Genomic DNA, 16,830 nt, shown 5'->3' with positions numbered 1-16,830 from the left:
GTGAATTAAATCCTGAGAGCTTATCAGGATCAGAGCATACTTAGTGGGAGTGTTTTAAAATATAAGAAGTGAAACCATATAAAATGGGGAGATGAGATGGACTTTTTGATGCTGGGAGGAGGAGATGGGGCCTTCCTACGGAGACATTCATGAGATGTCTATGGCCATACGCGAGAAGGGTCACTGAGTTCTCACCCCTTGGTCTTCCATTTCTTTTATGGCCCTTACTCTGAACGATGCGTTATTTTAATTAATAAAAATTATTAGATGTATATAATTAATATCGAGGTGAAACTAACTTTAAAACATAAAATAGATAACTTCCTCTTCAAAATTAATTGTAATTTTGTCGTTATATTTCGGAAGATAAAAAAGTATTACGTGAATTAAATTAGAAGTCAACAATCGATCAAAATTTGAGACAATTACATGGCTTTGATATGATATTGGAGAGATCTATGTGATGTGCCTCGGAGGGGAGCACAGGGAGTAAAATTCATGCCAGCTAATGTGAGGACGTGCCCGTTTGAACTGTGACATCCGTGGAGTTGCATAATTATTGAAAAAATAAAAGCAGGAGAGGAAGTGGGGTAAGTTTATAAATTGGGAAACGTGGAGGTCGAGGGAGGGAAAATGAGAAGATTCAAAGGGTGCTCTGGTGGCGGGCTTTGCGGTTGCGGCGCTGATAATAAAAAAGAGGCTATGGATAAAGAATATTGGAGGGGGAGGGAGCCCACCCTATGGGTTTGCCCGCACGTTCAATCCAAATTTCACGTGCATCCCCACCCTACTTCCTTCGCCTCAGCCTACCTATCCTCCTCTCTCTCTTTCTCTCTCTCACCCCACAATTATTAGGCCTCCTATTACTATTAGCCTTTTTCTCCTTCATGACTCCCTCTAACTTCTTTAAAAAACAATTAGAAAGAGGCACCGCCACACAAGGTTACAAGTGGTACTCCGGCAATCGGTCCATTTACATGAGAAATTTCCTGTTATAGATTATAACGTGTTTAGTCGCTCACCACTATAAATCTAAACACCCACGTTCTGCCGCGTTTATTCTCTGTTACACTGCTCATGCAGCACATATCATCTATGTAATGCCTGCGTGATCATCCAGGCAGAGGCAGAAGATATAGTATCTAGTATGTTTTATCGCCGCTGTTTTTAAGTTCCCGAAGGCCGATTTGATAAGTGGCACCACAGTCCGCTAGAGGGTCTTTACAATCAATTGCTGCCCTCTGAATGAGAAATTATTGAGCCAAGTCGTCATGTATTATGTATAATATAATTAACAACCTGTCACTGGGTCAATTCACACTCCACAGGCTAGTTAATCTATCTTGTCAACTTTTGAAAATCAGAATAAAATAATACTAGTTAGGGTAGCATGAAAAGCAAAGCGCATGCGTGGTTAATAGCTAAACAGTGCGAGAGAGTTACGATCCGATTTCCTCGTTCGGGATTATTGAAACCGACAAAGGGGTGCTTTTCACAGGTCTTTTTAATACAAGTCTGATGAAATCGTATTATCTCTCTCACACACATATATTTATATATATCTTATTTCTAATTTCTAATTATTCTTCTTGTATTGCTTGGCTTAGCCGATGACTTTTCGGCCATAGAAGTCACGGTTGTGAGTGGACCCACTTGTGGAAGATTTTAGGGTGACCTCATGTGCATGGAAAACGAAATGAGGGCGACCTCATGTGCATGGAAAAAGCTGAGAGGCGAGTGTTCATTTTCAACAGAGCGTCTTCTTTTGTTTTGAACGCAACTTTGTCTTTTTACTTTGTGGCATGTAATTGCTTCCAGAAAAGCAAGTGGATATATGACAATAAATTAAGTAAACGCTCACCCACCCCTCTCTCTCTAAATCTTCATCAGCGCCTAATTAACCACAATATTAATTATACCTTTAGTCATTGCTTCCATTCTTAGGTTTTGGTCGAATGACGTGCACATACAAACACACTTGTGAGTAGGGGTGGAAATAGGCCAGGCGGCCTGTCAGGGGCCTGTGGCCTGGCCTGTAAGTGGCCTGGCCTGGCCTGGCCTATTTCCAAATTAAAACAGGCTCAGGCCTTTTTAAAGGCCTGTTTCTCTTAAAAGGCCAGGCCCAGGCTCTTTAATAAGCCTGTTAAGCCTGTTAGGCGGCCTGGGCCTGTTATATTTTTTTTAAAAATATTATAATTATAAATTTATAATTAACTTTTTTAAAATAATATCATGTTTTGATTAATATTGTAATATGCCTAATACCACAATTTTATCCTGAATAAGACCATGTTTGGATTACTCTTCAATATACCTTGGATGATGATTTCTATAATATGCACTTTGTTATTCATTCAAATCCTACTGCCCGATGATGATTTCGTGTTTGTCATTTTTGACTTTTATTTACCTATACAAAACTACTTAGTTTTTCTAACGCACATCACCAACAATTGACAATAGAAATAACCCCTCTATGAATTTGATTTCTGTTTATCCTTTGTATTGTGACCATTTTAACTACATCTTCTCCTCAAGTTATTAAATATTTTTCACTTAAATAATATAATTTGAAACACGAACAACAAAATAATATACTACCATTTGAATATTAAATATTTTTCACTTAAATATTTTAGATAATTTTATGTTTGTATTTTATATTAATTTGGATTGAGTTATTATAATGTTGAGTTGATTTAAATATGTTTAAAATATTTTTAAAAAAATGCAGGCTTCTTAACAGGCTTCAGGCCAGGCCAGGCTTTTACACAGGCCAGGCTCAGGCTGAATATAAGGCCTGTCACAGGCCACAGGCCAGGCTCAGGCCAACAGGCTTCAATACAGGCCTGGCCTGTTAGGCGTAAAGCCTGGCCTGGCCTGGCCTGTTTCCACCCCTACTTGTGAGTTGTGAGCATTCAGCCCTCTGTCCTGCCCATAGTCTGATGAATTATTTAGGTAGGTGTTCTTTTGAATGGAGAGAAAATGAGCACAGCACCTTTAATTTTATGCTTCTTATTTACATGTATACACGTAGCCGCGATTGAGAAGGATTAATGGCCATGTGTGTGTATATAAAAATATATATGCCTTAAAATAATGACACAAGAAGACGTCATTAACCAGCTAATTGTGGCTGTTAATGAATAGGGATTCCGGACTCCAACATATATATGTAAAGCTAATTGTAAGAGGTCGGCCAACACATAAAGGCTATACAACGAGCAGGCAAGGGAAGACACATTGAGCTAGAATTTAGGGTTTGGTCCTTAAAGTGGTTCGTTTAGCTTTTTACTTCTTTATTTTGGAAACCGAGTCGTATCCTAGAAAAGAAAACAAAAGCTGAAAGATCACCGCAATAGCTGACAGGTGTGGCTTTCTTCTACGCATAGTTCTTGTTTCTTAAACTTTTTCTCCCTCCTTTACTGTGGGTCGTTTAGAGAGGAAGAGTCCTAAAGAATCAGAATTGGGAGTCATCACCCGCTTTACTTTAACCCATGCTGGTCCATGCAATGAACCATGGGAACAAAAGTTTCTTTCTTTCTTTCTTGAGAATTTTGTCGCGGAGAAATGATTTCTTCTACCCTTAAATTACTTCAGAGTGCAGACTTCGTATTTTGGTAATTAAATATGATTTTGTTTATAAATTTTAAAAAATCTAAATAATGACAAATTGAGTAAAAACAGAGGTAATACGGCGGTCATTGACGGAATATGGTTGTGATTGGGCCTTTTGGTTCTGTCAATTAGGTTATTTCATCAACGCAGTTTTCGTTTTCCGCTTGGCCTCCTTTTGGTTTGGACGTGAACCGATGGATCCAACGAAACCTCCATGCTTGACCGAAAAATCTTTCACACTGTGCTCCTGCTCCCGTATGTTTTAAGACTTAGGGCTTTGATCCACGAGTCAATGAAATATATAGCAAGGCTGAATCTTCATAAATTACTACCTCTGCTCGTTAATATAACAACTCATTTGATTTTTATTTTAATCTTAAATATAAAACTCCAATCCGTTTTATTTTTTATATTTATCTATTTTTTTCAAAATGGTCATTGTAATAATAATGGTTCTAATCAATATGCTTGATTAACAAGGGTATCTTAGAAAAGATAACATTTTTTTAACAAATAGTTACTTTAAATAATTTTCTTAATCTACTCAAATTAGTCAACTAGCTCTTATATTAAGGACCGAAAATAGTATATAAATAACTAGGCACTCTTTCAACATATTATAAGAGTTTATAAAATAAGTCATCCCATTTTGAAAATAACGTAATCTGCCATGAATTTTTTATCTTGCATCGGTTGTTTTAACTAGATAGGCCCCATTTATTCGTAAATGATGTAAAAAAAACGGTCAGTGTTCATAGCTTATGCAAACAGTACGTTTTCTATAACTTTTATGTTTTACATTGATATTAAATATATTAGCTGGATTTATGCAAAAGAAAAAACTAGAGAGAAAAAGGTCGGGGCCTTCTGAGAATAAATTTTTTTTTCCTAAAACATAGGCTTCTATTAAAGGCGATTCTATTTAAAATACTGTTAAACACTAAATATAAACATCTATTCCAGAAAGAATTCAAATAGTAGTTCGTCACGTTATAAAGCTAGACCCAATGCATCTCCTTTACAAACGAGAGAAGCGGAGCAAAACATCGGATGGGCTCAGGTCTGGGCCTGCTTCATACTAGTCTAACGATCACTAGGACGTATTCGATGAAAATGGAAAGGGGAATTACAGCAGAACGGCTTCGCCATACAATACACCCATTTAACACCCCATTTTGTCTCCCCTGACAATCCTCAATCTCTTGACGGTGGATAAGAACATCCTATACTCAGAAACAACATCATATGCTCATTAGTCATCGGCGGCCACAGGCCAAAATGTATCATTGTGTTCTTAACCCAGGTCATAGATAATAACTTACTCCCAAGGGATATCTCCAACCATGATCAGATCCCCTTCGTCATCTTCATAGGTTAGCACATGCCACCATCTCTCTGGTTGAAGTACCTCCTCCATCTCAGAGCCCACTGTTCACAACACAAACCCGCCAGATATGTTTATTCTTTTCTTTTATTATTTTGACTGAGCAAACAAATCTTCATTTATTAACTTGCATAATACTGATCAATATCGGAGAGCACTATAGGCACTAGAGACTTAACAGATAATGGTAGTGTCAAACATGTGCTCAAGCGTCTTTACTAACTCGTGGTAGCCATCTTGAGCTAGTAAATCCAGTTTTCTGCCTATTGGAATCCCTTCCATGTACACCTTTACAAAGATGCTGCGTTCATTTACTTCAGCTGCATGCGAACTACTTCCGAGCGTCCTCTTATCTGAAGGCTTCCCCCTATTATGAGAACGAACCCAACAAAAAAGAAAAAGTCTTCCAGTGATCAGTAAAATGTGGTCGAGGTTCATTGAGCTTGGAATTGAGCTTATATATAAATTGCTCAACTGCTGCTGTTGATTGTTGGATATACGTACGTACCTTGAAATACAAGAGTGAAGAAGTGGAGTGGGCGAAATGCTGAGTCCAAGCCTGAGATCTGTAGGAAGGTGTTTGAGAGAAGATGCGGTTGAGAAAGCGGGGTCGTTGCCGTTACTGCTGATCGACGACGAGGATGAACTGGACGTCTTGCCCATTGTGGGAACTAGACGGATTACTCACAAAGCCACCGCCTTTAGACTCTTAAATAAACAGCACCAAGAACCCTGGGTTTAGCCTCTTTTTCTATTTCTTTGCACAGAAGAGGCAGAGGCTCCAATGTTGTCATTATAGCCGACAACTACACACCTGTCAACTAATTACCGACTTAATTACCATAATTTTGTTTCATTAGAACTTAAATTCGAAGCTACCGAAACATTTTATTTAGTGGAAACAGGAGACAATTGTTGACACTAGACAGTTGCAATGGCGAGATAAAGCAGGCAGACAGTAGTACTATTGCTGGCGCGGGTATCCTCGAGGGAATGAATGGAGACCCTAGCCAATATTCAGGAACAAGTTCATGAGGACCAAAGGAAAGTAATACCAGCTCCCGGTAATTTTTAGAGTAAAATACTCTAACCTCTCTTATATTTTGTCTTAATTATACATATCTTTCTTTTATTTTGAAAACATATACTTAAATTCAAACTGTTAACTCTGTTAAGAATATTTGAAAAAGATGTTTTTTTTAATTCAAATTTATCTTGAAATACTTTCTGTTTGTTAAATTACCCTTCATGATACTAAATTCCAAAATCTTGGTTAAAACTATATCAAAGAATTTAAGATTTTATCCTTTACCTTGATTTTATTTTTTTTATTTTTAAGAATTGTTGTTTGTTTAATGTTTTTATCGTATTGGGCCAAAAAATTAAGTAATTTAAATAATACAAACATAAATTTAAATGATTTATATAAGTTTCTAAACTTGTATAATTTATATTATGTGATAAGAAAATAAGCATTCAAAACACTTTTTAGCCATTTAAAAAAAATCTTAAGTTTCAGTATTTCATGAGGAACTAAAATTATTTAATTCTATAATATAATTGAAATTAAAATTTTTATAACATATTAAAAATCTTGGAAATACATGTATTATAATTATTTTTTGTTGTATCAAAAATTATTTTTTCATAAATATACATGTTTAAATAATATTTATGTTGAAGAGGGATATTTTGGTCAAAATAAAAATTTAAAAGTCAAACTTAACGCTCAACTAACAGTTGAATGGATGAAAATTGAATCTTAAAAATATAAGGGAGGTTTGTGTAACATATATTTTAATTTAAAGAGAAGTTTATATATATTTTTAAAATAGAAGAGAGGTTTTTGTAGTAAATATATTTTACTCTTATTTCTTTGTCAACGTTCAATGAATATAATCCTCGTGTGTTGGGTATGGGAAACCTTTGTGGAATGGCTCATTGGTACTCCTCCGATACTTAATATAGGACCCAATTGGTGAGTTAGTTTTGATCCTAAATATAAGACCTATTTTTCATATTTATCAATTTTCTCTAAATTACCCCTATAGATACTCCCTCAATCATAATCAAGTATAGAAGAGGGAGAGGGGTATTAAGAAAGATGAGTATGGTGTTTTAGAAAAAACGTGTCACATTTTTTATAATTAACTAACTTATCTAACTTCTTTAATCTAATCAAATTAGTTAAATGAGCCTTATATTAAAAAACGGACGAGTATTTATTATAAATACTTGTGCAAAACGCGAGAGAAGAAGTATAGTGAAGTACTTCCTCGAACTCTCTTAATTGTACAGATTTATCACGACTTCCTAAAACGGAAATCGGCAAGAGACAGGTGTCCCTTTTCAATAGTCTAAAGGGAAAAGAAAAAGCTTACACCTTATCATGCTGTCATCTTTAATCTGTTCCCGTTCCTCTACTTGATTGTGCGCGAGCGCAATGTCTTTAACATGACGGGTTAAAACGTCTAAAGCGAAGAATAGACGATTGAGATGAGGAAACGATATAATCTCCAACCTGGAATAACTCGACAAGTGTAAATACGGTAATGATATTTGAAATAAGAAGATGATATTCGGGCTTTTGGGGACAGGCAATCAACTCTATTTGGCAACGAAAACAGATAGGAGACCAACAATGAAACGACACGTACTGCTGTCTATAATATGTAAATAGTGTTCATTTCTTCTCCGTTCAACACCTCGCCCCCACGTGTATATATATATTCACGCGCAACATATCGGATTGAGTTTCTAGGTTCATTCACAGCTTAAAGAAAGGAAAGGACAACATGTTTGCTTCGATGTAAAGACATGGCAAATGGCAAAGTGTTTGAGATTACATTTTCAAAAGAAGCAGGAAAAAACAAGCGAAATGTCCCCCACTAGGCCAACCACGAGGTTGCTTGGATAAGACAACAATGTGCCGTTTGGTCTGTACGTTGAAAGTTGGAACATGGAAAAGCAAGCAGAGCGTAACCCACATACCCCGAGTAGTTATGTTATGCATGTCCCACGATGTCAAGGCCCAATCGCTTAATTTCTTTGCCATCCCTCTTACTCTTTTTCATTGCTTGCCACCTCCCTCATCCCTGTTGCTGTCCCGAGTTTCGAATTTGACATTACGGGAAATTCTATGTTTGAAAAAGCACTGTCCAATCTTTATCTGTATTGTCAAATGACGGCAGATATGATAGCACTTGTTTGTTGTATCACAAGGGGAATAGATATATCATTAATCTATCCTTTCTCCTCAGATATGCTCCCAGCTCTCAGGCAGGACGGGTTCTTCAATTACACAGCCAAGGCGTGAAATTATTTCCATCCACTGTTACCATGGAAGATACAGTGATCCGGCGGGTCTCTCTTTTGTCCGCTTTGCTTGTTTAAAAAAGGCTTCTGGCCCATTATAAGAGGCCATATGGCCCTAAAGGAAGCCATAGCCCATGGTTCTCACAGTGCTCCGATGGGTCTGTATTTTGTCCGCTTTGATTGTTACAAAAAAGCTGTCGGCCCATTATAAGAAGCCATATGGCCTAAAGGAAGCCCATAACCCATGGTTCGTGCGTGTGCGAAAGTTGGATCGCAAGGACTTCTGCGGCTTTTTCTTTCTTTCTTCTTTCTTTTTTTGCCATGATTTAAGAGTGTTTTGTGATAGAAATGAAATCATGATTTTAAAAATAATTTTACACTTTACGAAATAAATATGTAATAGGATTTTATTTCAATTATTGTGAAAGTATTTTTTTAAAGGTGTTTTTTCCTTATTTCAAACACCCCCTTGTGCTTTTTCTAGTATAAGCTTTTACTAAATCAATAAATAATTATATTAAAAGCGTCATTATTTATAATCATTGAATTTATATTTAAATTTGAAACTAAATTATCATTCTTCATCTTGGTCCCCCCCGGGAGCGATCATTCTTCATCTTGTTAACGGATAGAGAAGATGCATATTTGGATGTGTAGATAATTTATTCGGCGGGAAAAAAAAAACATAACATCAATAATGACGTGTGCATGTGGTTTTTTGGGCAAAAGGATTGTTTGGTGAAGGCCAAAGTCAAAGTCAACTAGAGGTGTACATGATCAGACTGGACCGGATTTGTTATCAACCCAAAGTCTGGTCCAGTAAAACCTCAGGCTAAAAAATACAACCTAAGTCTGATCCAATCCAGTACCAACCCGAGATCGGGTTGGACTGGACTTGGTCCTTTAGATTGTCTGGACCAATCTAGGCAATCCAAGACTTAAATTTGATTTTTAAAAAAAAAAAATTTCTTTAATAGGAGACAAGATTGTAACCGCTATATAAAATTTTGCTCATATTTTAATCCAAAATTCAACAAATTTGATCATTCCCTTTCGATTTCCCAATAATGTCATGTTTTATTAATTAATCCTCATTACTATAGAAATTATATTGTAGAAAATATATACGCATGCTCATTATTTAAGAAGTTAATAGATAAGTCTTGACTATTTGAATAAACAAAAAACTTATATATAAAAAATTAAATCAATTTAAAATTATATAAATAATAATTAAAAAAACCGGCCAGACTGGATTGAACCAACTAGTCTGAGGGGCCAATCCATAAGCCAGTCCAGCCCGATGAGACCAGTTCGGTCTAGTCTGGTCCAGTCTTGTTTCGGGTTAATTTTTTCTGAATCGGACTGGATCGGTTTGTTTGGGTTGAATCGAACTATACCGGATCACCGGGTTTTTGCACAACCCTAAGTCAAACCTTTACCTATAGTATGAGAGAATTAGAAAAGAGGAAAGGGAGATAATTGGAAAGGAGGAAAGGGCAACAAAATTTAATAAACTCTACTTAAAAAATTAAATAAATGGAGTTATAAAATTTTGATAAAAAATAAGTAAAATTAATTAAAAGTTTTTAACCTCATTTTTCTTAATTTCTTTTTAAAATAAAGTTTATTAAAATTTTTATTAGCCTCCTCTCCGTTCCCTTCCAAGTCCCACCAAAGGTATTCCATATACTATGATTGAAAAGACAGGAATTTTTATTCTTGTCAATCAAAATTTTGCCCCGAAAAACATTTAAATATTTTTATGTAAAATTCAATTTCAACTTATCGTACGATCAGCCAGTATAGGAATCGTTTTTCAGTCGTTGCCTTTTCTTTCCTCTTACGTTTCAGTAACTTGAGGCTTGTTTGGAAAACAATTTTTTATTTTTAAAAACAAAAAAACCAAAAAAACTTGTTTGGTAATTTGTTTTTAGTTGATTGTTTTAAAAAAACAAAAAAAAGGATGTTTTTAAAAACTGAAAAACTAAAACAACTTTTATATATTTTTTTGTTTTTATTTTTGTGTTTTTTTTAAATTAAAGAAATCTTCTTCTCTTCTCATCTACTACCCACCATTTATTATTATTGGTGTCAAAGTTTAATTTTTTAAAATTTTTTTTAAATGTGATTTTTTAAAAATTATTTTCCAAACAAAGTTTTTTGTTTCCAAAACTTGTTCTAGAAACAATTTTACTCCTCCGGTAAATATAAGACCTTGTACTCACTAGTACAAGGGTCTTATAGTTTTGAGAATAAGAAACAGGCCTTGAATTTTCCATATTGTTCCCTCACCAAACAAAAGTTAGAAAAAGTTTAATTCATGAGAAATTCTTTTCCAATTGATAATCTTTATAAAAATTAATGACATTATTTTGTTTGGATGAAAGACATTAAATTGTGTTGCAATAATAAGTATACTCTCCAGTGGAGTGAGTTCCAATCTCTATATTCGCGGGCAAAGAGAAAAATCTAAATACGCACGTAGTCCATAAATATTAATCTCATGAAACAATAATTTGGGTCCTTGGACAGTGGGTTATTAGCGCTTGTGAAAATTGCAAGGGGAGTTGTCGTCAGCACAACCAAAATTAGCTACAATTTATTTCACACGACAACGGTAGCGTCTTTGGCCGGGGGAAAAATCCAGAAAACGTTTGTGCTTTCCCGCCATTCCTCATTTCAACGTTGGGGCAAAATTTGGCGATCAATGGACTCATATATACAGACACACATATATATTGGTCCGAAAGACAAAAAAGACTCATTTATTGTTTTGTCTACGTTCCCCTAATCGTCGCTCCACTGACGCCAGAGTTCTTGTGGTTTTCTCCAGATTGCTTCGTGGTTTATTACTCGTCATTTGAGTCAAGTTTGACCTTAAAATTGAAAATGGGAGTTTTCGTGAGTATTTTATTATCCAATTTCCTGTTAATGTCGCCCTCAGAACTTGATATTGTAATTTTAGACGTCATGTATGTTTTAGTCGATATCGTTTGAATTTCATCATTTATCAGACTTGACTCCTCTGCGCCCATTTTCGATTTTTGAATGTCTATGTTTGAGCATATGATTTTAGGTTCTTGGTTAGTGAGTTTCAAATCTTAAGATATTTGGAGTACTCTTCTTTTGATTAGCTTGTTCTTGTATATTGGTTCGGTTTAGTTTCTCCAAATATCCGTGCATATATCAGAAACGGGTCAATGTTTGTTCAGACTTAAACGAAGGCTTTGTCCCCTTGGTGCTGTGAGTAAATGATTATTTATTTAATCTCTGTAACCAATCTGCTCTTGTAAATTCCGTTTGGCAGAAATAGAATTAGTGCTTTAGAAGTTTGATGCGATCACCTATAAAATAAAGGAAAGGGTTGAGGATGTTACACCCGTGATTGCGCAGGGAGTCTATGGAGGCTGGTAAAATCACACCAGAAGTCTAAATAATTAAAACCGAAAACAGAACTGAAGTTCTGAAGGTATCTAGGTCTTATACTAGGGACCGTGTCTCCATCTAAAACTCATCATTTCAGTCTTCAGGCGGAACAAATAAAAATGGGAGGGTCTCATGTTGCTTAACCGAACATCGGGGATGTCCTAAGTCAGAAAAATAAAAAATTCATGGAAAGAAATTTGACCAGTGTCCGACAGTAAAGAAGGCAGATCAACACAGAACTCTTTAAGCTATTCTCCTAGCTCAAACCAAGAGACCAGAAGGCAAGTGATGTTAGCAGTCCTGGATCAACTGAGGGCAAGAAGATAGTCTATGGGAGCTATGCGTAATATCAGGACTTAAAAGACTCAGGAACCTGCCAGTAACAAGGTCACAAAGGCAATCTTCTGCATTCCTAATCAATTTCTGGGTCTCCAATTTATGGCTTTACGCCTTTCAATTTTGAAGCAGATGTATTGTGTTCCTGCCTTTTGCCGTTTCTTATCAGACTTCAGGATCTGGGGAGCTTATGGATTCTCATCCGGAGAAGCTGCATATTTTGAAACAGAAAGAAGCTCAGGACGGTCGGTCTTATTCATCGTCTTAAGAAAGGAACTTCAGGGGATCTCAAGAAAGTTCGGCTTTCGTCAAAGAAAAGTATATGCATTGACCTCTTGGGTTTTATTCCTTTTGGCAATTGAGGCATCTTAGAAAAATTGATGTACCTTCTAGAAGCGTGACTATAGAGTAATTTGATCTTAAAACTAAATTTTATAATACCTGACATACCGATCCATATCATCGGCTTATTGCCTTAGCTTCCATGGGATGTAATAAGAATATGGCCGTGCTCGTGACCTATAAGAAAATTTCCACAAAATATGAGATGCACCACCGGTTGCAGAATGCCTGTTCCCGGATCCAAGCAGATACGCATGTTCAGAAGACTGATAGATTCTCAAGCTTAAATTTTAATATAAATCATGTCTTAATCCTTCCTGAATTTTGTTTCAGAGAGAAGCCAACAATTCTCAATAAACCAAAGGAGAAGGCTAGAAACAAGCTTTGAAGGTAGTAAACTGGAAAGGTTCAAATGCAGCTGTTCCTTTTTTTTTTTTTTTAATCAATTTTGTTGGCTCCTATATGAATTTTCCTTTGCAACTCGAGCTGAAACATCCATTGTCCAGATTATATTTGTTTCTCAGAGCATCAACGTGCGCTTTACTTTCTGTCTTGATTGTAACTGATGCGTATCGAATTAATGAGTGGTAGCAAACTTCATATGTTTTTTTTTATGAGTAGACTTCATATGTGGTTCATCTTGATTTGACTACAGATTAATCTTTAGAATTTTTTTTTTTTTTTTGAATAGCAAGGCAAGCTAAACCTTGGGGCTAAAGATATACAAACCACCTATCTAACGTCCCGAGTAGCATTCTCTAAATGTAGATGAAGTTGACGCAGACATAAGTCAGGAGGTCTGGCTAGTAATGTTTAGACACTAGGGTTCTGTTTGAAACATGGTAACGAGGGGGAGGCATTGGAATTGAGCAATGCCAAGTTTTCATGTTTGGTATGAGGTAATGGAGTGTCCAATACCAGTGCCAGTCCCATCTAATATGGGATTACACAACACCACCACCCCTGCAAAATCAATCCTGGGATTGGATATTTGTTGACCAAATTGTCCCTGTAAGATTATGCAAATTTCTATAAGCCTCTCTTCCCCCATCCACAATGGAGACCCCTTCCTCTCATAGATCTGCTCCTTCTACAATGGTGATGGCCATCCTTCTAGAGATCTACCTCCTTCCATAATGGCAACCTCCCGACAACGGTGAGCAACACGAGAGTGCAAAGTAGTTTCAATAAAAGTCGAAGACGCATATGAATTTGCGACTCAAAATTCCAGTGTAAGGTCCAGAAGACCCATGGCCACCGTCAAAGTCCAGAACACCCTTGTAAAAGCCATCACCTTGCTCCCTTCCCCATCTGTTGCCGCCGTCGAGAGATCTTGCAGTGTAAAATTCGAGCACCCATCTGCGGCCGCCGTCGAGGTCCAAAAGGCACTTGTTAAAGTCGTCCCCTTGACCCCTTCTACCGTCGCATCGTCATTGTCTAGTCGCAACTCGTGCTCGTCGTCGTCTCACTTGTTGAAGAAGAACCATCGAAGGTCGAAGAGGATGGAGTCGTGGAGGGCGAAGGCGAAGGGCGCATCTGGGTTCTAGATGAAAAGTCATACCTGCTTTACCAAACAGGCAGACAGGGCCTACCAGTGCTGGGTTGGGAAAAAAATAAAAAGCTAACAGTGCTGGACTTTATCCGGTCTGTCTTAGATGGGCTAGCCAAGGCCCAACCCATGTGCGTAATATAGTAAAATATTCCCTAAATTAAATTATTAAATTAATTTAAATGATGATTGGTTATTTAATTTTAAATTCAAGCTAAGAAGATTTGAGATAGCTTGTTGCGCGATCATAAAAGAAACTTCCTGGCAGTTTTTCTCAGGCGGTGCAATTTGCCAATTTCATTCCATGTCCCTACCCTCAAGGCTCTCACATGATTTTTTTTTTTTCCCCAACGTGGGTGAAAATATCCTTGAGAGGTGTGTCTGCTGTAAACATCGAGTTCAGTACAGATGGATGATTGAACCCTTACAGTGCGGTTAAGTGGGTATAGGTGAAAAATCGTCTAGGTAATTAATTACTCCCAACTCTTGGGGGGATGCGAATGAGCCTAGGTAGAACGTAGTTTAGAGTGGTTCTTGGGGTGTTTTCAAGTGTCACAAATCTTAGTCGGCTGCACTCATATTTTCCTTTTTGTGGCATCGTCATCATTTTTATTCCATTCTAAATTGGGTCGGGGTACCTGCTATTGTTCATTTCTCTCTGCTTCCCCACTCCATCCTAATTCCTCTATTTTCTAGACTGTCATTTCCTAATCCTCTCCGACAAATTTAATATCATTTGATCGCAGTTGGGAAGGGAGCAGGATGCTGCAGTTGAAGCACTTTATCTGTGTTTAAAAGATGTTTCGTTAAATTGATGTGATTTCCATTTATCTTTACGAGCTAGAAATTATTTCAAATATTTCACTCAACTAAAAAATTTTAATTTTTATTAACTGTCATTTAAGATATAACAATTTTATAATTTTATTTTTATTTAATATATATTATATCTTATATTAAAAAAATCAATATAACATCTATATAAAAAAATTTTCTCAGTATATAAAAAATATTTTTTTATTTTATAAATAGAATTAGAGGAGTATTAGGAGAAGATAAAAAAAAATTGATGTGGACCTTGAGACGCGATACTGTTTCTTTAGGAGCAATTCAATTTCCATGGACCACATGCCATGCCGCTTCTCCTTTAAAAGGTGGCTGTGGGCACCAATCCATTCCCCATATGGTCTTTCAAGTCCACAGTCAAACTATATTAAACAGTGATTGTAGAGAGGATGTTGCACGAATCAATTCATGGGATAATTGTAATCAAGTCTTAAGGAAAGTTCTAATAATAATTGAGCAGTTTATAATGATAAATTTGATAATAAAAAATGACAACTCTTCACTTGTCATTTAGACTTTTTAATAGTTATTTTTGTTTTACAGGACTCTGTTATAATTACCTTTAATTCATTCTACATATTAAACATTGGAGCATGTAATGCTGATTGCAACATAACTATCAGAATTAGAAAACGCCCTTTCATATGCACCCATTACATGCTTGTTTAGGAATGCGGTGGGAGCCTTTAAAAGTAATTTTTTAATTATAATATACGGAGTGCAAAATAAATATGTAAAGAATTTTGTCTTAATTTAAGTGAAAGTGTTTATAAGCACTTAAAAAAAAAGTAAATTTAAACTTGAGCTGAAGACTTAACGCAATTTATTACTCCCTCCGTTCCTCCTATTATAAGAGACACTTAAAAGTTGTCTCTATTTTTTTGTATTGATTTCCAATTTTACCCCTATTTATTTTGTCTCCAACTCATACTCTCACTCCCTCCAACTTTCTTTCTTTTAGTAATTTAATGTTCTCTCTCATACCCTCTCTCCTTATTAATGGGGGCATTGTTGGAAAAAATATTATACTTTTTACATATTAATTGTACTCAACTAATTTTAACTGTTTTTTAATCAATGTAATTTGGTTATTTGTCTCTTATAATAAGAAACTGAGGGAGTATTAATTTTTCAATGGGCTTATGTTTCCCATTTATTTTTGCTAGTTTAAGTGTTTCTCTCAATTGTTTTTTTTTTTAAGTCGTCCTGTACGTATAGTTAATTAATTTCAATTTTTATGAATAAAAATGATTAAAAAATAATTTTTAAGAAAACATGAGATATCAAATTTCAAGGAAAAGTACAAAAATTTTGATTTTAAATTTATATATGCTGATGTATTGATTTTGGAATACTCCTTTGAACATCAACTAAATTTTTATTAAAAAATCCATCTATACATAATATTGAAATATTACCTCACTCTTTAATATAAGAGCTAATTTAATTTTTAATTTGATTATAAATATAAGACCTCAATTCTCTCTCATATTTATTTATTTTTTCTTAAAACAGTTTTTGTTGTAGTTGTACATGTTAAAAATTTCATCAAATAATAATCATAGCCAATACACATGATTGGCAACTATAAATAATTAACTTAATAAATTTTCTTAATATACTCAAATTAGTTAATTAGATTAAAAATTACAGACAATTGAAATGTCTAGTGCGTTTTTTAATCATTATAACAAAGTCTATATGATGTGCTCATAGAAAGTAATTTATATTTCTGGAAGCATGGGATGGCTCACGGAGCATCATGGACGGAAGAGTAGCCGGTAAAGTCTTAGATAAATCCAAATAAAAATAAGGAAAAAGGTGCTGAGATTGGGTCCGAACGTCGTGTCCACATTTTGGATCACAGGGAAGCGTCGGCATCAAAAGCAGGATTGGAGCTTCGTGGATCATTTTGCTGTTTCGGGGTGGGGTTGAATCCTGGTTTCAAGGGTCCAGCTCGGCCTCATCCCCTGCAAAATTCAAAATATGGAATGCCAAAAGTACAGACAAC

General features: G+C 35.7%; 1 protein-coding gene across 1 annotated transcript; it reads right to left on the bottom strand.

Moving 5' to 3' along the window:
- Nucleotides 1–4,649: 4,649 nt before the first annotated feature.
- On the bottom strand, nt 4,650–5,374 carry LOC114747273 (auxin-responsive protein IAA31-like). The gene is made up of 3 exons (XM_028935580.1): nt 5,182–5,374; nt 4,941–5,046; nt 4,650–4,841 (listed from the first exon to the last, which is right to left on the bottom strand). The coding sequence occupies exons 1-3, from the start codon at nt 5,282–5,284 to the stop codon at nt 4,781–4,783; spliced, it is 270 nt and encodes an 89-aa protein (XP_028791413.1). The 5' UTR covers nt 5,285–5,374; the 3' UTR covers nt 4,650–4,780.
- Nucleotides 5,375–16,830: the final 11,456 nt, after the last annotated feature.

This window comes from Neltuma alba, unplaced genomic scaffold (assembly GCF_004799145.2).
Source record: "Neltuma alba isolate B1F8T4 unplaced genomic scaffold, ASM479914v2 tig00005275_pilon, whole genome shotgun sequence".
NCBI classification, from domain to species: Eukaryota; Viridiplantae; Streptophyta; class Magnoliopsida; order Fabales; family Fabaceae; genus Neltuma; species Neltuma alba.
Note: the sequence above shows the minus strand (reverse complement) of the source record. Positions and strands in the feature narration are given on the sequence as shown.

What these genes read in the sequence shown, in the direction of transcription:
- LOC114747273 (XM_028935580.1), bottom strand. Translation starts at nt 5,284, where the DNA reads ATGGAAGGGATTCCAATAGGCAGAAAACTGGATTTACTAGCTCAAGAT. An exon ending in GTTTGACACTACCATTATCT is followed by an intron (nt 5,047 to 5,181) that starts GTTAAGTCTCTA and finishes TGTTGTGAACAG; the next exon opens with TGGGCTCTGAGATGGAGGAG. An exon ending in GTTGGAGATATCCCTTGGGA is followed by an intron (nt 4,842 to 4,940) that starts GTAAGTTATTAT and finishes TTCTGAGTATAG; the next exon opens with GATGTTCTTATCCACCGTCA.